This window comes from Callithrix jacchus, chromosome 7 (genome assembly GCF_049354715.1).
Source record: "Callithrix jacchus isolate 240 chromosome 7, calJac240_pri, whole genome shotgun sequence".
Classification (NCBI taxonomy): domain Eukaryota; kingdom Metazoa; phylum Chordata; class Mammalia; order Primates; family Cebidae; genus Callithrix; species Callithrix jacchus.
The window spans coordinates 71973994-71996538 of record NC_133508.1 but is presented as its reverse complement, the minus strand read 5'-3'; the positions used below and the strand labels follow the sequence as shown (position 1 = coordinate 71996538).

General features: G+C 36.6%; 1 protein-coding gene across 22 annotated transcripts in view; it reads right to left on the bottom strand.

Moving 5' to 3' along the window:
- Positions 1-856: 856 nt before the first annotated feature.
- ZMYM4 (zinc finger MYM-type containing 4) overlaps positions 857-22545 on the bottom strand; it is a 154835-nt gene continuing 133146 nt past the window's right edge. For all 22 annotated transcript variants that reach the window (XM_035250756.3, XM_078331189.1, XM_035250753.3 and 19 more), the window contains 11 exons: positions 22316-22487; positions 21418-21471; positions 20836-21015; positions 20005-20099; positions 15026-15197; positions 14760-14855; positions 12386-12537; positions 7684-7795; positions 5686-5934; positions 3835-3964; positions 857-2815 (listed from right to left, as the gene is read on the bottom strand). In XM_035250756.3, coding sequence (XP_035106647.2) covers positions 2608-2815; positions 3835-3964; positions 5686-5934; positions 7684-7795; positions 12386-12537; positions 14760-14855; positions 15026-15197; positions 20005-20099; positions 20836-21015; positions 21418-21471; positions 22316-22487 — 1620 coding nt within the window. In that variant the 3' untranslated portion in view covers positions 857-2607. The remainder of the gene's footprint in view (positions 2816-3834; positions 3965-5685; positions 5935-7683; positions 7796-12385; positions 12538-14759; positions 14856-15025; positions 15198-20004; positions 20100-20835; positions 21016-21417; positions 21472-22315; positions 22488-22545) is intronic.

The following is a 22545-nucleotide window of genomic DNA, read 5'->3' as shown; positions in this document are numbered from 1 at the left end:
ATATTCTTTATTCTAATCTTACAATTTCATTAAAGTTGAACTGATGCAAGCTTTGTAAATCTCAAAAAGGTTTGCCTGAAATGGTATGTATAAATGATATCTGATATTTCTACCTGTTGGGACTTTGAATATAGTCAGTAAATTAGCCAAAAATGGGAACAAGTCTTTTAACGAAAAAAAAAAGGAAACAAAAGAATTTGCAATGAAAGAATATGTTTACTGGACTATGTTTTAAAAAAATTGCTTTCTTGGAAACTGCTCTCTTTGCAATTTTACTAACTGTTCGGTCATACCAATAAGGTCAATCAGAAAAAAAGATTTCAAATTCTTTCAAGACATAAAGAAAAAGAACTCACCCATCAAATACAAATATACTATTTTATTCTAAGGGAATATTTCTGTGGTTTCTGCAAGGGGAAAACCTAAAAGTGGTTAAAAAACAAAAAAGAACAGAAAGGATGATTTAGATGTTTTTTGTTTGATGTTTTTTTCTCCCCTGGGGAAAAAAAATGTAATTTTACACAATTTTCGTGAAATTAAAAAAGCAATAATCAGACGCACACATCAACAGCTACACTTATGAGGAATGACCAATAATTAATCAATATTTTCTCTTATGAATAAATTTAGGGTTCTGGGCAACTCTGTGGACTAACATGCAAATGAAATCCTGATACAGTCATTTATCTGGGTATTGGTTGTTCTCAGTTAAAAGATACAGATTTTTTTCTTTCTGGTATTTGGTAACAATTTATCTACTATGCTAACAATATTTTTTTTTTCATACAACTACAGAAGGGGAAAATGTTAGTGTTTATACAAACCGTAAAATTCGTATAGTGGGGACTATTACACCTGCTGTTTCTGGACAGTTTATTGGCAGACTCATCAGACAATCCAATTATATGTCCTCCATATCAAACACGGTATGGAAGTAAGAAGTTTTCCAGTCAGAAATGACAAACACAGATGGAATTAATCATACAGAATCGGGGCAGATTTACTTCTTTCATACAGTTCTTGGTAACAAAAATGAGATCTGTTACAGGCAGAGGGACAGAACCATCAAGTACACAATGTCAAAAGGCCTACTTTTAAAATTTTACTTATATGCCTTTCATTTGTTAAAAAAAAATACACCTGTCACCCCCTCCTAAAAAATGAGATAACCTGAAAAGTCTCAAGATTAAAATTTCTAAGAGGCTTTTGACATCTCTGTTTTATCATAGCATCAAATTAACCCTAGCTAAATTGGCAAACATCATAAAACCTTTGATTCAAAATTCTGTGGGGAAGAAACTGAGAATGGAGATGAGGGAGATGGACTGATATGCCACACACACCTATGACTTGCAATCCTCACAGAACTACTAAAACAGCTAGAGTTTGGAATAATGCTCTCAGAAGACCTGCTTATGAATATGCAAGACAATGTCTTTGTATCCTGACCCCAGAATCCCTATTTTCACGTTTCATAGGGCAACAAGGTCATCTTCCAAATGCTTTATATAGGAACCTACTAGGACCTTTTCTACCATAATTCAGAGAGCTAAGTAATACTGTATCTTTGTGGAATCACTCACAAGTTTGCCAGAGTAAGGAAAGAGACTATTCTTTTTGAAATGACAAGGGCCTCCAGAAACTGGTGCAAAAGACAAAATAAGAGGAATTGTTTGGGAAACAGGAAGGTAAAACAATGGGAGAAAAGCTGCCATTGGGGAAAAAATGAAAATAAAAAGAGAACCCCCATTTCTGTGTGCCACAGCTCAGGCTGTGAGACAGCAGCAATATAAGCCCACACCCAGAGAAGTGGGCATTTTAGTGGGTTTCTACAAACATTTCAAGACACTTGGGGTCTGACAGGCTCCACAGATTTTCTGTGTGCGTAACTAGCTTGCGGAATATCATCCATTTACCTTAGTTTACCCACATCCAGACCCACCGCTGAGAAAACTTGACCCAGAAAATGAAAGGGACACATTACTGTTAACGGCAGTGAAGGTCATTTTCCCTGATGTGAGAGGCCCATGGCAAAAGCTTCTGTCCTTCACGATTGGCTTGGCAGTGAAAATCAAAATCAATCAAGACCACTTCACTATCTGTTTTAAAAAGTTGAGTATTTTTATTGGGTCTTTAAGTCTAGGTCCCACAGTACTCATTTGATGTCACTCTTAGCTCTGTACTGATCTCTCCTCTGACTTTTACGGAGGGCTTGCCCAAGTAGCCTACTGCAGCCAAGGTTTCACTCCAAAGCTACCTTTCTAAGGTCTAAGGTTACTATGGTAGAGTTTTATACAACAGTTTTCCTTAAAAATATTCCACAATTTGTTACTCCCAAACAAAATAAGATTATGCACCACTCGGAGAAATTAGTCATTCTGAAGATGTCTAAGAACTATATCACTGCCAAAGAACATTTCTCAGTTCATATTCTTTCCTTCAATTTCCATCTGCACATCCACACTGTGGGGTTCACAAGTCATCTGTTTTCCATGATCTTAAGTCAAGTCAAGAGGACTTGGACTTACACATCATTTTCCAACAGCTGGATGCATTCACAGTTTGGTGCATACCAATATGTATGAAAATAAGAACCTCACTTCCATTTTAATCTGATAATTCAACATCAGAGTCTTCAGATTTGGCTTTGGCAAGTTCTTCATGTACCTCCCTCACCATGAGAATACGTGTTAACATGGTATCCAGGGTTCCAGGGTCTATCGGGAATGTGGAGTACCACATGGGGCTATTCGGGACACAGGAGCGCTCAGGTTGAAGGTAAAACACATCATTCCTCTGCTTCACACTTTCAGAACTATCCACGGGGGGGAAAAAAGAAAAAAAAAATTACAAATCAGACTATAGGAAATATGTACTATTCTTAAGTAAACTGTGGTTTTTGCCCTTAAAAAAAAAAATTAAAAATTGAGGCAAAAACCGCAATTACTTTTGCACCAATTTAATATGGCTCTCAACTTTTCTCCACTGTGACTCACAATGGGGAAAGCAGTGTACCCACAAGGATAAATAGGTTTACAGGAATATTTCCTCCCAGGAATAAACTGAGATCACATTGGATTGGAAGTAAGTATAAAGTTAATATAAGACAAAGCATAAATCACAAACTTTAGTACTTCAAACATTATTAAGAGCAACAAAAAAGTGAACTCACATATGACACTATGGCTAAGAACCACATATCGGAAGTGCCCAATATCCTGGAATGAACCCCAAGGGCACTTAATACACATTATCAATAGGCAAATGCAGCTATTACATTTCTTTTCAGAAAAAAGTACTTCAGTGTAAATCTTACAACTCTAAAATCATAAAGTTTCTCTAAGAAAAGGACTACTGGGGGGCCACGGTGGCTCCGGCCAGTTGTCCTGGCACTTGAGGAGGCGAGGCCATGAGTTCAAGGCCAACCTGAGCAACGTTACATGCTCTCATTGATTGACAGAAAAGGACTATTGAAAATTTCAATTCCTTAAAAATTGTTTTTCTATTGTAGCTTTGGCAAAGTAAAATTTCTTTTCTATACAAATAAAGTAACTGCAGATTAGATATCACATAAAGGTTGTGCAACAGCTGTAAAGATCAAACAATAGCAGCAATTCTTGCTTTTGAAGAAATTTTCATAAAATAATTATGAAGACAAGGTAATTTGTTTTTTGGTTCAAAATCCACACAGATATGACAATGGGGAAAAAAATCATGGTAAATCCTTGTCTAAAGTCACAAGCCAGCTACTTTTCTTCTATGTTCAAGCATCTGAAATCCAAAATATGTTAATTGCCTTCTGAGTACACTATATTTAGTTCAGAGAAAGATTACCATTTTGACAGGTAAAACTCATAAAGTCGGACTGGGCATCTGAGTGGGTTGTCAGTATTCTCTGCCATCTCCACCCCCACTGGAACCTCATCATCTTCATTTCGTTTCCTTTTGCCAACAGTCAGTTTATCTTGAGACAGGAAATAATCATCAGAGGATTATAGTAGAGAAGTCTACTCTTTGAGTCTCAAAAAACCAATAAGCTTTGCTTCACAGCCAAAACTTTGTCATTCCCTCCCCTTCACTCACTCACACTCATTCAACAAACACTGAGTGCCCATGGAGGTGTCAGGACAATGTCCCTATCCTATGAATTTTATGTTCTGCTACTCACCAAAGTGGGGGCACCATGACAAAAAATATGGCATTGGCGAATGTCTCTATTCTGAACCTGACTTTTTTGAGGGGAGACAGGGTCTTGCTCTGTTGCCCAGGCTAGAGTGCAGTGGCTCCATCACAGTTCACTACAGCCTCAAACCTCCGGGGTCAACACAGTTCACTACAGCCTCAAACCTCCGGGGTCAAGTGATTCTCCGCATGAACCTCCCAAAATATTGGGATTACAAGTATGAGCCACTGCACTCAGCCTATACCTGCTCTTAACAACTGGCATAGGACTTTCCCCAGCTTCTTGCATTATTACCTTAACAAAATTCATCCCAGTTTTCTATTTAGAAGCTACCTAAATAAAAAGACTTTGCTAGTCACTTAGAAAACAAGCTGAATTCATTACTAATCTTGTCAAGCACCTAATCAGCAAAGAGGGAAATATTATCCACCTGCCTTTCCCTCCCCCAGTTCATATCAATTGAGGCCAGGTGTGGTGGCTCATGCCTGTAATCCCAGTACTTTGAGAGGCTGAGTGGGGAGGATCACCTGAGGTCAGGAGTTAGAAACCAGCCTGGCCAACATGGTGAAACCCTGTCTCTACTAAAAGTACAAAAATTAGCCAGGCGTGGTAGCACATGCCTGTAGTCCCAGCTACTTAGGAGGCTGAAGCAGGAAAATCGCTTGAACCTGGGAGGTGAAGGTTGCAGTGAGCCGAGATTGTGCCACTCACTGCACTGGGTGACAGAGTGAGACTCTGTCTCCAAAAAGAAAAAAGAAAAAAATCAATTGAGAGCACAAAGTGGGTTACATATATATATAAAACTAAGGAAACAGGACATGAGACGCTAGGTGAAAAAGATAATCTTAGTAAAGGAACAACTCAGAAAAAAGTTTATACAAGGTTGAACATCACAAATACAGATTTTATTTTAGTGATTTAAATTCTCACATTAAAAAAAATAGTTCTACTTTTAGAAACTGATTTGGGTAAGTTCATGACTTATGATTTTGTTCAAAAATAATAAATTTAATTTCTAATGCTATAATACCAAGATTTTTTAAAGATTAAAAACTGTTATTTAATAGGCTGTTTTTGAAATGCAAGACAATAAACCTAGAGGTTCTGGTCAAAAAAAGATTTCAAAACAATGGACTAAAAATTATGTAGGTTTCTTTTAACTAGTGATTGATTCATCTGCTGTTTGTAAATCAGTGATTCTCAACCCTGGTTGTATATTTAAATTCCCTGAGTTAGTTTTAAAATGCAGGCTACGTGAGCTCTACCCAATTAAATAAAAGTTTCTAATTTTTAAGCCAATGAAAGTATATTGAAACGTGATTCCTCTCCTTTTGAGGCCAGCCTTTCACCTTTCTCTGACAATAGAGAAAAATACTCAAATGTTACAATAAAACTACACTCTTTCCACCTCTAGAATTTGTAATTACCTTTCTGCAGTAACTCTCTATTTTATTATCACTACTAAGACTTCAAAGAGAAATCTGATAAACACCATCTCATACCTGGTTCTGACTCCTGCTTCTGTAGAGGTGGGAAGAACCTCAGATATGTCATCTTGGTGCTGTACTTCAGAGTCCTGGTCCGTCTCATCACATGGGCAAAGGAAAGCTTCAAGTGTTCAGTAACATTCTTTAGTTGGAAGTATTTGGTATTGAAGAAAAGGAGGGTGTTTAAAAGGACGATTGGTGAGTAAGCGCCCAGCTGTTTGCACTCCCACAAGTGCTCTTCTTCAATGCGAGAGAACATGTAACCTAGACAGAAGAAGGGATACAAAAAACAGTACTGAGCTCCTGCTAAAGAAGACTAAGTAATCTCTCAAATTCTAGGACAGGGAGATATAAAGAGAAAGACTGATTGTTCCTCTTTCCCCTCTTCCTTATGCAGAAAACTAGAAAAGGAACCACAAAGAAAAAGGCAGATGATTCCACTCAAGTAGACATCATGAGAGTCTCCTGAAACAGTTTTAATCTATTGATATTTTAGATTAGGGGTTGTTAAGCTGTCAAAAGGGCCAGAAGATAAATATTTTGGAATCTGTAGGCCATATAGGCTCTGAATAATGCTGTTGCTATAGAAACTAAGGAGCCATAGAGGACACATAAAACAAACAGGTAGAGCTCTATGCCAGTAAAATTTATTTATAGGCAAATTTGAATTTCATATAATTGTATTTATTTTTTTGAGACAGGTTCTCACTCTGTCGCCCAGGCTGGAGGGCAGTGGCACAATCAGGGCTCACTGCAGCCTCAACCCCCTTGGGCTCAGGTGCTTCTCCCACCTCAGCTTCCTGAGCAGCTGAGACTACAAGCACCACCACCACGCCCAGGTAGTTTTTTGTAGAGACAGAGTTTCACCATGTTGCCCAGGCTGAACTGAACCCTTGGGCTCAAGTGATCCTCCTGCGTCAGCCTCCCAAAGTCATACCTGGGACTACAGGTGTGAGCCACCACGCCCAGCCATGAATTCAACCTAATTTTCACATGACAAAATATTAATTATTTTAAAAAATTCCCCCAAATATTTTAAAATGTAAAAACAATTTTTAGCTCATGGATTGCAAAACAGGGAGCAGGCCATATTTGACCATGGTCCACAGTTTGCAAACTCCTATTGGAGATCGTTAAACTTACTGTGAAGTAGTTCAGTCTCATTTAGCCAAGATCATTAAAAGGCAGACAACTTCCTCCCTCCCAATGTTCCCACCTTAATTTTTAATTTTAATTAAGAGGGGTCACTTCCTGATGACTTACCTGGGATTTTTCTTGAAAAGTAAAGGTCTTAAGGAAGAATGAAAATAAGTGGACCTTAATTGCACCCTCCTCATGATGCCCCTTAAACATAGTTCTTTCCTACCATTCTCTCCTCAGTCCTCTGTTGCTGCTTCTGCATACTCTTGGTAGATTATCCATAAACATGACTGAATTATTGCAAATATTTGTCCCTGGTCCCCTCTCTGAATGCTAAATGCATCAAACCACCTTGTTGCTCAGAATTCTTCAAAGGTGCTCTGCAGCCCAAGAGAAAGGTGCGCACATTACTGAGCATAACACCGAACCTCTGCTTTCACTTCAGCCTGAGACCTGGAGTGAATTACAGATTTGTCTAATGACATTTGGTCAAAGATAATCAAGGACGAGGACTTAACTCTCTTATGTATACAGTTCAGTATACATACAAACTACTGAAAAAGGTCCACTGTTAGCAGATATGATATGTGAAAGCTACACCACTGCTGCCAGATCAAAAATGGTTTCTAAAAAGTCAAATGTAACTTCAAATTCATTTACATTTTCTGCAATTAGTATCTATACATGTATTATATGAAATTTATAGTTTTCCTAAAACAATCAACAATAAACCAAAGACCTTCTCCTCAGAAGCCAAAATATACTATAAATCGGGACAGAAATAAAAATAAATAATTTTTTAAAAGATAACCATAAAACTTAAGCAATTTAAGAAAGCACATCATGAAAACAATGAAAAAAAAATCACCCTACCATTAGGAAGTATTGTAGGTTCCCATATTTTCAAGAGTTTGGTAAGTTCAATCATAAATCTGGAATAGGGCTCAGTAAAAATGTTATCTATTCTACCATTTTCAAACAGGTACTACAAGAAAAAAAAAGAAAATATACATGTCGATAAAAAGAAAATATGAGTTCTTAAAAAATTATTGTAAGAAATATAGTTTACCCTTAATTTTTGCCCTTACAATATTATAAACAATGTTCAACCTCTCAGTACTTTAGAGATAGCTGTTAAAACACCAGAATTCAAGCTAATGGTCCTTTTCGTGTTAACACATTGCCTTTGGCACTGACCTTGCAAGGTAGTTTTTTATTTCCTTTTTTAAACACGGATGGTACAAAGTATTATAAAAAACCCTTTACTTAATTCCTAAAACTGACATACTAAAAACTGGTTCCAGTCTACATGTCCCAATCGTGTTTTTCCTATTTCATGATGTGTATCTGCAGATGTGCTCTTTTGTTTTTTACCCAGATACAAGTTCATTTCTTGCAATAATACAGTTAGCTAATGTCAGCTGACCTGGGGAATCATAAACTATTTACTTAGAGCCTTCTAACTACAGCTCTCATCTCTGCCCACAACCATTAAAAAAGTTGAAAAAGTTCAAGTCTAATTATAGGACATTAAACTATGTTAATTATAACCACCAACAACCATATCATAGGATAGAACAAAAACATAGAACATAGCTACAGTTTAAAAATGTATTGAGCCAGGAATGGTAATCCCAGTGCTTTGGGAGGCCAAGGTGAGAGGATCACTTGAGGTCAGTAGCTCAAGACTGGCCTGGGCAACATAGTGAGACCCATCTCTACAAAAATTTTAAAACAATTAGCCAGGGGTGGGGGTGCATGCCTGTAGTCCTAACTGCTTGGGAGTTGGAGGCAGGAGGGTCGTTTGAGCCTAGGAGTTTGAGACTGCAGCTATGATATGAGCTATGATCATATCACTGCACTCCAGCCTGGGCAACACAGCAAGACCCTGTCTCTTTTAAAGAGTACTGATGGTGCAGGTCAAATAAAATCAATTGGAATAGGGACATACCATAAGTGGTAATAGAATAAAAGACAGCATGTAATTACATGATATAATTTTTTGGTGTTTTTATGATTTAGTGTTTTTAATTTATATTTCCATGGCTATCTTGGTTTCTTGCATTTCTATCTATGTATGATTTGGAGATAATTATTTCCATTTAAATTTATTCTGGCTAATAAAAATTACCACTTCAATAGGTATTTTTATGAGGCCTCCTCGAAGGCAATTTATGATCTTATTGCCAGATTACAGTTTGCTGTTGAATAGTAATTCTTTTTTTCTTCTTTTAATATAGTCACTTTCAAGCTTAAAAATATATCTTCATTATTGAAAAAGTTCAAAATACAGGAAAAGTAGACTATTAAAACTCATCACACAAAGTTAACTACTATTCATATGCAAAAATATTTCCAATCCTTAAAAAATTTCTTTATACAGAGGTGAGTTTTGTACAGTTACAGCAATAGATCAGTACATATAAAATACATGTTGTTTTTTAAAAAAAAACTCTTCCCCCTTAACCAGGAACAAGACAAGAATACCTATCCTTGACATTCTTCTTCAACACTGTACTGCAAGTCCTAGCCACAGCAGCCAGGCAAGACAAATTCAGATAGGAAAGGAAGAAATAAAACTATCTCTAGATGCAGGTAACAGAATCCTACATACAGAAAATCCTAGAGAATGCACAGAAAAATGAATTCTTAGAGCTAATAAGTGAATTTAGCCAAGTTGCAGCATACAAGCAACACACAAGAATCAGTTGTATTTCAAGCTAGCATGAACAATCCAAACAGAAAATTTAAAAAGTCCCATTTACCAAAGCACCAACAAGAATAATATTTGAGAAGAAATGTAACTAAAATGATGTTAAAACTTACACACTTAAAACCACAAAAAACTGCTGAAAGCAAAAATTAAAGAACAACTAAATAAATGGAAAGACATCCTGTATTCACAGATTAGAAGATTTAATACTGTTAAAATGGCAATATCCTCCAAATCAATTTACAGATTAACTGCAATCATATCAAAATCCAACAGCTTTTTGCAGAAATGGAAAAACTCATCCTAAAATTCATACTGAATTTCAAGGGATCTTGAATAGCCAAAGAATTTTGAGGAACCTGATTTCAAAACTTACTACGAAGCTATAGTATAAGTTTCAAAACTGTGTACTGCCCTAAGAATAGCCATCTATAGACAAATGGATTAGAACTGGGAGTCCAAATTAAACCCATCTATATTTGGTCAAAAGATTTTCTACAAGGGTATCAAGCCCATTCAATGGGTAAAGAACAGTCTCTTCAACAAATGGAGCTGAAAGAACTGGATATCCATATATAAAAGAATGAAGGTAGACCTTAGCTCATAGCAGATACAAAAATGAACTCAAAATAGTTCAACAACCTAATTATGAGAGCTAAAATCATACAACTCTCTGAAAAGAAGAGGGTTAAATCTTCATGTCCTTGAATATTGCAATGGATTCCTGCTATAACATCAAAAGCACAGGCAATGAAAAAAAAAGGAAGAACAAAAAAGAAACTGAACTTCATTGAAATAAAAAGAATTTGTGATTCAAAGTACACTACACCAAGAAAGTGAAAAGAAAATCCAGTGAATGGGAGAAAATATTTGCAAATCACATTATCTGACAAAACTTTAATATCTAGAATATATATAGTTTCTACATCTCAATGACAAAAAGATAATTCAATTTAAAAAACAGGCAAAGGACTTGACATAGTTTATATACTTGTCCCTTCCAAACCTCATGTTGAGATTTGATCCCTAATGTTGGAAACGGGGCCTGGTGGGAGGTATTTGAGATATGGAGGCAGATCTCTCATGACTGGCTTGATGCCCTCCTCCCAGTAATGAAGTTCTCCCTCTATTAGTTACTGTGAGATCTGATTGTTAAAAAGGGCCTGTCACGTTATCCTCATCCTCTTGCCATGAGACACCCGCTCTTCCTTCACCTTCTGCTGTGATCATAGATGCCATGACTGGAAGCTCCCTGAAGCCCTCACCAGAAGCAGATGCTGGCGCCATGTTTCTTCTACAGCCTGCAGAACCATGAGCCATGATTCTGCATAATAATGTCTTTATAAACCACCCAGCCTCAGGTATTCCCCCATGGCAATGCAAACAGACTAAGACAGGACTTAAATAGACATTTCTTCAAAGAAGATATACATGTGGTCAAAAAGTACATGAAAAGATACCCAATGTCATTAGAGAAATGCAAATTAAAAACACAGTGAGGTATCATTTCATACCCACCAGGATGGTTGTTGTTTAAAAAAAAAAAAAACCACCATGAAAAAACACACAGAAATTAACAAATATTAGCAAGAATGTGGAGATACTAGAATCTTCATATACTGCTGATGGAAATGTAAAATGGTGCTGCCACTTTGGAAAACAGTTTGGGGGTTCCTCAACAACTCAGTCATAGTTACAAGACTCAGCAATTCTACTCCTAAGCATATATGGCAAAAGAATTGAAAACAGGTGTTCAAACGAAAACCTATACATGAATCTTCATAGCAGTATTATTTGCAATCACTAAAAGGTGGAACCTCAAATGTCCATCAGTGGATGAATGGATAAACAAGATGTGGGATATCCGTATGATAGAATATTCAGCCATAAAAAGAAATGCTGTACTGATTCATGCTACAACATGGATAAACCTTGAAAACATAATGCTGAGTGAAAGAAACCAGATACAAAGGGTCATACAGTATATGAATCCACTGAGACGAAATATACAGAACAGGCAAGTTCAGAGAGACAGAAAGCAGACTGACAGTTGTCAAGGATGGGTGGAGGGAGTTATGCGGAGTGACTACTAAATGGGTTTGAGGTTTCCCTTTGGAGTCATAAAGTTATCGAACAAGACAGTGGTGATGACTGCACATCAAGAATGTACCTATTAGTCCTACTGAACTGTAAACTTTAAAATGGTAAATTTTATGTTATGCATATTTTCCCATAACATAAACAAATAAATATCACACTGTATATATAATTCTGCAAGTTACTTTTTTTGTTGTTTTTCCTCAGGCAAGGTCTCACTCTGCCACCTAGGCAGGAGTGCCAATGGCTTACTGCAGCCTTAAACTCCTGGGCTCAAAGGATTGTCCTGCTTCAGCCTTCTGAGTAGCTGGGAATGGAGGCATACACCACCATGCCTGGCTAATTTTTTAGTTTTTGTAAAGACAGTGTCTCCCTATGTTGCCCAGGATGGTCTTGAATCCCTGGCCTCAAGTGACTGCCATCTCAGCCTCCCAAAGTGCTAGGAATATAGGTGTGAGCCACCACACCTGGCCCTGCAAGTTACTTTTTAAAATACATGCCTCTAAGAATTTTCTAGGGCAATAAATACAGAAGCAAGCCATTCCTTTTTAACTATTTTATAGTATTCCACAATATGGACATATTATAGTTGACTGATCCATAAAGCTTGATTAATACTTGGGTGGTTTCCAATTTGTTGTTAAAAACAATGTTACAATGAAAATACCAGTATATATCTGTGTACATGTGCATGTAATTTCTGTGGGGACATATTCTGGTCAATGGATTTGCTAGGTTGAGGAATCCATATGTTTAACTTGATACCTGTTGAATTCCAAGGCACAAGTATAAGATACTGTCTGGATCATATTTTTCACCATTTGGTCTCCGCACCTCTTGGATAAACTGGCATAAGCCCAAACTCAACTCAGCAAAAGTGCAGGACAGAATATCTTCCTTCAGCTTGATAGAGCGGACTGTGGAAAGGTAGAAAACATCTCATACATTAACTTTTATAACAAACATAGTAGCATTACTTGATTAACTGAATAAACATTGAATACTCCTGTGCCCTAGGCACTGTGGTGCAGACTAGTGGATATTAAAGACAGATTCTGATCTCAAGTCTACTTCAGTTAGGGAAATAAAGACATGCGCATATGGTGCAATCCGTGCTACGATAGAGGTTTTTCTCAAATGGCAATCTATGAAAGCAAATGAGGGCTATCCAATAGGGAACAGTCAGGTTAGATTAAGGAAAATGTGACACTAAAGTAGACCTTAAAAGGTGAGGAAGAGTTAAACAGGTAGAAGGTTAAGAATTCCAATCTGAGGATAAACAAAAAGGCTTCCCGAAGTATAGTCCACAAAACACTAGTCTTATGTGAGAGCTGGAGAATACTGAGTTTCTAAGATCTGATAAATTCAGAAAACACAAGATACTCTATTTGTCTCTGAAGAATCCACAGCACTTAATGTTACATTAAAGGCTCTGAGTATACCTGCAAAAAAGAAAGCTGTTTAACTTTCTTCAGCTCGTGTTTGAATACAGAACACCTCAAATAATGAATAGCAACCTCTTGCCTTTGGAAATCCTAGAATACAGTATTCCCTTTGCTAGGTCACAGGCTGAAAAAGTTCAGGGACTTAGGTGTACAGGACAAGGGAGGAAGGGCAGGCGCGGGCAGATCACGATCAGCCTCATTTCTTATATTAAGGTTTTGCAGACAATGAACTGAATTAATTTTGAGCAAGGGAGTTATCCAAGTTGATTTGTAGTGGTCTTCCTACAACAGGTTAATCCACATTGTGGGGCCAAGATTAAAACACCCTTTCTAGTCATTGCTCTTCTGCGTTTAGATAAGATTACATACACACGGGCTCCTGTGAGTTGATTTTTCTTAAAGCAAGTGTTATTTCATGAGAGCACAGACCACGTTTGCCTTTTTCACCCTAGTATCTAGCATCATACCTGGTACATAAGAGATCTTCAGTAAGTATTTTCTCAATGAAAGAGTGGTAGAAATGGGTTGCCATCCCCTATAACAACTGCATTTTTTTTTTTTTTTTTTTTTTTGGCGTTTAGGCTTAGTAGTCTAAAGCAGTATTACCTCTCCCTTTCCACTATCACCCTTCCCCCACTTTTTTGGTTTTATTTTTAATTTTTTTAAAGACAGGGGCTCCCTCTGATGCTCAGGCTGGAGTGCAGTGGTACAATCACAACTCACTGCAGCCTCAGAACTTCTGGGCTCAAGAGATCTTCCTGCCTCAGCCTCCTACAGTGCTGGAATTACAGGTACGAGCCACTGCACCTAGCAGGTTGCTTTTTTAACTTAGAACACACTACTAGGTGGTTAGTGGCCTAGTAAATCTCCACAACAGGAGTACATTTACACGGCCTTGGAGCAAACAAATTACACTTGCTCTCCGGAAACTCAAGGAGTTAGTCACAACCCACAGCAGCAACTAAGTGCTCTATTAAGAACAGTTACATGTGCCCCAAAACCAACGGGATAGAGTGTAGCAAAGCCAAGAGTGCATACAATCATCTAGGTATAAGACAAAAAGAAGGTATAGTTGGAAAGGGGAATAAAATCAAGTTACATGGACATACTCATCCATTCCGCCCCATCTCATTCCATAAAGATTGTACAAGTATCTTACATAAAACACAAAGAAAAAGTGAAAGATAAACTGAAACAAAATCTTAGAGAAGGGTGTCAAAAGTAGTGAAAAATGAAAACTAATGTGGGCCTTAAAATTATAAACTGTTGCTTTATTTGAAGTGTTCATATAATCCTAAATTTCTTGACAGCTGAAATGAAACTCACAAACATGGTCAGTTATACAGATCTCACTGTAAGAAAAAACTCCTATATTTTCCACGTATTTTCTTTAAAAAACAGCAATACTGGGGCCCACATGAATTACTATGCAGACACAGGGCTCAAGAAGACATATTTTGAGGCACTTGGCACATTGTTAAAAATGAAACAAAATTCCTTATATTTGCATAATAAACTCAAGATCAGAAGACATAACCTTACCCTCAACATCCTTAAAACTGGGGATAAGATGAATTTCTCTTTCTAACCTTAAGACTCCAAATTTCAAAAAATTTTAAACATTCAATTTACAAATTTAAAACAGCAATAATAATACAAATAATTTGTACCAAATAGAGAAAAACAAATTTTACCTTTACAGCCTGGCTCTGAGGATTCTTGAGAGTGTGCATGGTCTTGAGTACTTCCTAAGGGGTCAGAACATGGGCTAGATGAGGCAGGTTCAACCCCTGACAGGGAGAAAAACAGAAATGAAAAGTTTAAATAAAAATGCAGAAAAAATTAAGTATAGCCCAAACCAGTTTTATGGGGCTTTTGACCTAAAATGTATCCCTTTTCAGTAGATTATCTGTATATTTCCCCTACCTAAATCAAGACACAATTCATGCTGTGCACTCACCTCCACATTTTAGATCCCCCTGCTCTTCCTTGGCGTTTTTCCACTGAACCCAGTTCTTCCAGGCATTTACCCCATACATGTATTTCAGTGTCATCCCGGACACTGAGCAGCCTTGAAAAGCTCCTTGAATAAGACTCCTGGGCTCCACAGCCACTACAGACTTCTTCCGTCCCTACAAGAATTCCAAAAATTTACAGAACATAAAATTTAGTTCTGGACTTTTAACAATCTGTTCTCAAAGCTGGAAAGGGTATAAATTCTGTAGAATATGGAACTTAGCTTTATATTCTAAAGATTCAGAGTTCTTAAAGCAAAAAAGAAAGGGCTTCAGCAATTATTTAATGTAATCCATATGAGGAAGAAAGAAAGAAAAAGTTTAAATATAGAAGAGCACACTATAGTAATCACTAACATTTGGGTATTTATTTACATGTTCCAGATATAGACTCACCTAATGAGGTATGAGTAACTATTATTACCACTCAGAACTATTTAATGAAACATGTAAATAGATCATATTCTGTGCTATAAAACAAGCCTCAACAAATTCTCTAACTACAGTGAAATTAAAATAGAAACCAAGGATAAATAGTGTCCAAAAATCCTACAAAATTATAAATTAAATAGCTTTATGGGTCAAAGGAGAAAGGACAATTACAATCACAAAACATTTTGAATTTAAAGGAAAATGAAAATAAAATTTAACAAAATTTCTGTGACAATAGAACTAAAGCAGTACTTAAAAGAACATCTGTAGTATTAAAATATTTCAATAAGAAAATTTTTTAGAAGTCTAAAATCCATAACCTAAGCTTCTATATTAAGAAACTAGAAAAGGAAGGCCAAGTGTAATGGCTCATACCTGTAATGCCAGCACTCTGGGAGGCCTAAATGGGAGGACTGTTTGAGCCCAGGAGTTCAAGATCAGCCTGGGCAACATGGCAAGACCCCATCTCTACAAAAAATTTAAAAATTAGCCAGCTGTGTTGGCACACATCTGTAGTCCCAGCTACTTGAGAGACTGAGGTGGAAGAATCACTTGAGCCCGAGAGGTTGAGGCTGCAATGAGCCATAATCACGCCACTCCAGCCTGGGTGACTAAGTGAGACCCTGTCTAAAAACAAACAAACAAACAAAAAACTATAAAAGAAAATCCAAATTAAAACCCAGGCTCGGTGTGGTGGCTCAAGCCTGTAATCTCGACACTTTGGGAGGCCCAAGCAGGTGGATCACTTGAGACTCTCATATCAATAAGTTAAACAACTTAGATAAAATGGACAAACTTCTTGAAAGATTAATTAAGCTGACTCTAGAAGAAACAGATAACCTAAATAGCCATATAAACAGCATTTATAACTTGAAACCTTCCCACAAAAACTCCATTTCCAGATGGATTAAATTCCATTATAGTTAAATTCTATCATAGTTAAAGAAATTACATAAACTGTATTTCAGAAAATAAAAGAAAAAGAAACATTAACTAATTGTATAATGTCACCATTACTCTAATACCAAAACCAGTCATACAGTACAGATAAAGATCCCTCTTGAACAGGGACACTTAAAACCTTCACAGGGTCAGGCGCAGTGGCTCACGCCTATAATCCCTGCACTTTAGAAGGCTGAGGTGGGTGGATCACTTGAGGCCAGAAGTTCAAGACCAGCCTGGCCAACATGGTGAAACCTCGTCTCTACTAAAAATACAAAAATTAGCCAGGCGGTGGGCACCTGTAATCCCAGCTACTTGAGAGGCTGAGGCAGGAGAATTGCTTGAACTTGGGAGGCAGAGGTTACAGTGAGCTGAGATCATGCCACTGCACTCCAGCCTGGGTGAGAGAGTGAGACTCTGTCTCAAAAACAAAACAAAACAAAACAAAGCCCAAAACCATTCACAGAATATTAGCAAACCAAATCAAGCAACACAAAAAAGTAATACAGAAAAAAGTAAGGTTTATCCCAGGAATGGAAGATTAGTTAACCATTTGAAAAAAATCAATGTATTTCACCATTTTAACAGACTTACAAGAAGGAAAACCAGATAATCATCTCAAAAGACACAAGAAATCCACCTGATGAAGTTCCATACTCAATCATGATTTCAAAAACTTTCAGCAAATTAGGAGTAGAAGGGAACTTCCTCAACCTGATAGAAATGACCTATGAGAAACCTACAGGTAACATCGTATTTACTGTTGTAAGACTTTTTTCACCCCAAGGTTCGGAATAAGGCAAAAAGGTCTGCTCTCACTACTAACATTCAACATTGTACTGAAGATACTAGCTAGCTCAATCAAATAAGAAAAAGAAGGAAATAAAATGCCTTCACATTACAAGAGAAAAAGTAAAACCTTTATTCACAGATAATATGATTGTCTAGGTAGAAAATCCTAAGGATTTCAGTTATGTCACAGGACATAAAGTAGATATATGAAAATTACCTGTATTTCTTTTTTTCATTTCTAAGATAAGTATCATAGAAGAAAAAAACATCTGTTTCTCTATATACTAGTGAAATGAAATATACACTGAAAAATGAAATTGTTTTTCTTTTTTATGAGACAGGGTCTTGGTCTGTTGCCCCGACTAGAGTGCCGTGGCAGGATCAGGACTTACTGCAGCTTCGAACTCTGAGGCTCAAGCAATTCTCCCAGCTCAGCCCTCCAAGTAGCTGGGACCACCAGCATGTACCACCCTGCCCAGCTAATTTTTAAGTTTTTTGTAGAGATGGGGTCTCACTATATTGTCCAGACTAATCTCAAATTCTTAGGCTCAAGCAATTCTCCTGCCTCAGCCTCCCAAAGGGCTACAATAACAGGTGTGAGTCACTGTGCTGAGTGCAAAATGAAATTTAAAAATAATATTATTTACAGCATCAAAATATCTTAAATACTTATGAAAGAAACTTAACAGAATATAAGGAGACTTGTAACAGAGGACTGTACCATGTTTCCAGATTAGATGACGCAAAATTCCTAAAATGTCCATTCTCTCTCTGGATTCAGGACAGCCCCAACTCAAAGTCTAGCAGGCATTTTGTTTTTTTAAAGAAATTGACAAGTTGATTCTAAAATGCATATGGACATGTAAATGACAATTTTAAGAAGAACAAAGCTGGAGAATTTACACTCTTAATTTCCAAACTCACTGTAAAATCACAGTAATCAGGACAGTTGGTACTGGTATAAAAATATACATATAAATCAATAGAACAAAATAGAGAGTTTCAGAAACAGACTGACACATACATATATGACTGACTTTTAACAGAGTCTTGCCAATGTAATTCAATGGGTAATGAACAGTCTTTTCCAAGGGTAGTGCTGGAACAACTGGATACCCATATGCAGAAAATGAACCTTGACCCTTGCCTCAACTCATATATAAAAATTACCTCAAATAGATCACAAACACAAAAGTTAAAAATATAAAACTTCTAGAAGAAAACATAAGAGAATGTCTTAGTTACTATGAGTTAGGCAAAAATTTTTAGATGAGGTATTAAAAAGCATGATCCATAAAATAACAAATTAATAAAATGAACTTCCTAAAATCAAAATCTGCTATTCATCATTAAGAAAACAGAAAAGTAACAAACTAGGAGCAAAACTCTGATTTGATAAATTATGTCCACAGTAAAGGATACTTACAACTAAGCAAGATGACAACCAACCCAATAAAAAAATGAAAAAACTGTACAAAAACTGTGAATAAACACTTTACCAAAGAAGACACATGAATGGCAAATATGTATATGAAAAGATGCTCAACATCATTAACCATTAGGGAAAAACAAATTAAAGTCATAATGAGGCACCACTACACATTCACTAGAATGGCTAAAATTAAAAATCAACAATACCAAGTGTTAGCAAAGTCATGGAGCAGATGGAACTCTCTCATCCATTGCTGGTGGGAATGCAAAATGGTACATCTCCTTTGGAAAACAGTCTGGCAGCTTTCTTATAAAGTTAAAAATACACATAGCATAAAAACCTAGCAATCTCATTCCTAGATCTCTTTCCTCAAGAGAAATGAAAACATATGTTCACACAAAGATTTATACTAAGATGTTCATAGCATTTTGAGTAAGTTTTATTCAAAATAGCCCCAATCTGGAAACAACCCAAATTTTTATCACCTGTTAAACAGCTGAACTAACTGCAGTTTGTCCATACAATTAAATACTACTCAGAAATAAAAAGGAATTAACTACTGGGACATGAAATAACATGGATGAATATCAAAGCATTATGCTAAGTGAAATAAACACAGAAGGCTACATATTATAGGATTCCATTCATGTGAAATTTCAGAAAAGGCAAAGCAGTGGCATTTTGCATCAATCTGTACAGCAGATCAGTGGCTGTCAGCAGCCAGAGGGGCTGACTGAAAAAGGTCATAGTGGAACTTCTTGCGAAGCGGAATTGTTTGTGATTGTGGTGCTAATTACATATCATACAGATCAGTTGAAGCCCATCAAAATGTACACTTAGAACTTACAAATATTTTAATGTAATTATTATACAACAGGGCTAATTTTAAAAATAAGGCTATTATTCTTTCAACTTTATATGGGAAAGTCCTGTCAATGTGGAAAAACAGCCAGGTGAACTTCACTATTTTACTATACTATAAAATAGTAAACTACTCAGTATTATAACACGTGAAAAGAGCTAAACTTAGAGATTATTCAAAAGAGAAAAGCATAAAACTGAATTATAAAAAGCTTTTTTAAAGTAAGCAAAGCAATACAAAAGAAAATCCTTAACTATAGAAACAAAAGATAAAAAGTTCCTACTAAAGAAATGTAAATAAAAGACAGGTTCTTGAATTCAAAACACAAAAGTACAAAATTACAAGGTTGCAAAATAACATATGGGACTACCTGACTCTGCTCAGAGTTTTGAAAGCAGCAGGAACTAAGTAATGTTTGTAGAATGAAGGAAGGAAAAGTCTAGAAAAGTGAAGCTGTAGCTTACTCTTCGTCTGGGTTGGGGGAAGCCATCTCTGTGCCGTCGTCTTGTTCGGGAACGTGCCTGGATTCCCTGTCCTTTATTAAGTGGGTCAAAGGATTCTATAATAATCAGCAGAAAGCACAACATAAGGTAAATAACACACAAATTTAAATAAAGACTTAGACTGGGAAAGAAATATCAGGTAATCATCACTACATTCATTAGTTTGTTTGTGATAAAATAAGAATTTCACATTTGGATGTAAACCAAAGATATAATGCATAAATGAAAACTTCATTAAAAATCAAGAAAAGCTGGCCGGGCGCGGTGGCTCAAGCCTGTAATCCCAGCACTTTGGGAGGCCGAGGCGGGTGGATCACGAGGTCAAGAGATAGAGACCATCCTGGTCAACACAGTGAAACCCCGTCTCTACTAAAAATCAAAAAATTAGCTGGGCATGGTGGCGCGTGCCTGTAATCCCAGCTACTCAGGAGGCTGAGGCAGGAGAATTGCCTGAACCCAGGAGGCGGAGGTTGCAGTGAGCTGAGGTCGCGCCATTGCACTCCAGCCTGGGTAACAAGAGCGAAACTCCGTCTAAAAAAAAAAAAAAAAAATCAAGAAAAGCTACTGTGGGAAAGGTTAAAAAAAATTTAACCAAAGTAAGCACTTACAAGAACAATATGGTATAAATTAGTACCTACAAAGCCAGGATCCATTTGTGCTCTAGATTATGACCTCTAACACATTACACTGTTATTACCAATAACAACTGGCACTGCTTAACAGTATCAATTCAGAGTTGTACCAATCTTCTAAAATACAAAACTTTTAGTGGATAGGTTACTATACACAAACCTGATGGAAAATCTGCTTCCAGGTCCTGTTCAGTTTCCCCTTTTGAGAACTGCTTCAATTCTGAATCAGCCTCTTGCACAGCATTTGACTTTAAGGCATAGTGATTCAGCTCTTCTTCCCAGCTATGTGGAGTGGATACTGCCTCTGATTCAAGATCACCACTGTATGTACTTCCTTGGTCTGAAATATATGGATAACAAACAAGCCCTCAAAATAAAATAGCCTCATCTTGACATGCTCAGAAAACTTCCTGAACCCCTGAATACCAAATAATGAGATATGGTTGCTGGACAATTACCTAGGTACACTCAAGAATGAAGTAACTTGTTCATCAGCCTCACAGAACTGGATTACTATTATTGGTATGCACTTGAAAGCATTATCTCAATAAATCTTTAAAACAAGTATTTGATGTGGCTTTTATTATTCTCACTAGAAATTAGTACACATCATAGACATCTGATATCCCTTACAAATAGTTAAAATTACAAATATGAAATCCAAGGGTACTAACATTTTAGAGTTTTCTATTACTAACAGAGAGTAGCATTTCTAAAAATCAACATATTTGCAACTACAAACCTTTTTCAAATATCTTGGTGTCTAGAAAGAGTTCCTGTTCAGAAGTTTGAGACTCTAAAGAAAAAGAAAAGCACATAATTTATATGTATATACAACAAATTATAACTCAAATGAAATGACTGTACTATATACATCAATCATACTACCGAGTTCTAAGTAAATAGACTTCATATGCAGAAAGAATAATTCATTAACAAAATTAAATGCAGTTAAACAGATTACCACTGTTAATGGGGATTCTGGTTAGTATCATGTGCTTTGGAGTCAGATGTATCTGGATTCAAGTTCTGGTTCCACTACTTCTGGACTGCATAACCAACCCAAGTCTAACATCCTATTTTCCAAATCAGAAATCTGAGGTACACAGTACCTCCTTCCCACCCCATAAGGCTGTCATGAAGACTGAATGAGGCAGTGCACACAATGCACTGAGCACAATGCCTAGAGTATGCTAAGCACACACAACATTAACTACTGCTATTATCATTATTACATATTACTAGTTTGAGACCTATCCATCAGTTATTTTGAGCCAAATGGTTTTTCATCCTAAGGTTCTATTAGACATAGAATGCTGGTGATTATACAACAAGAATTCTTATATGAGGAACATGGCTTTGATTATAAAGATAAAATTGGAAAATAATAATGAAACCTTGATTTCTAAGTTTTTTTGAAATCATAACTATAAACTATTGAATACCAATACGTAGTTTTCCTTCATAAAAACAATAAGAGCTTTCAGAAGTACTAAAAAGTTTAATCAACCCCACAGACTTGGTATGCACAGACAATAAAGGTTTTAGAAACACCATGTTTTATACTTAAAATTACTTGAGTCACCTAAAAATGTATAAAATGTGTTTTTTCTTTCTTTACTTTTAAAGATTATACCAACCTCCCTGAGATAGAGTCTTCTCCTTCTCTTCATCTTCTGCAATCATTTCTGCCATCTCAAGGAGATCAGCTTCAAATGGATGTGTGGAAAGCTTTTCCTTCATGTCTTCAATACTCTCTGTGACTTTCTCTTCACTATCCATTGAAGATGGAATAAGCATGGGGACAGGCATCTGAAAGACCAAGGATAGACTGAAGACTTTCTTAGGCAACAGGTTTCTGGTCAAAAGA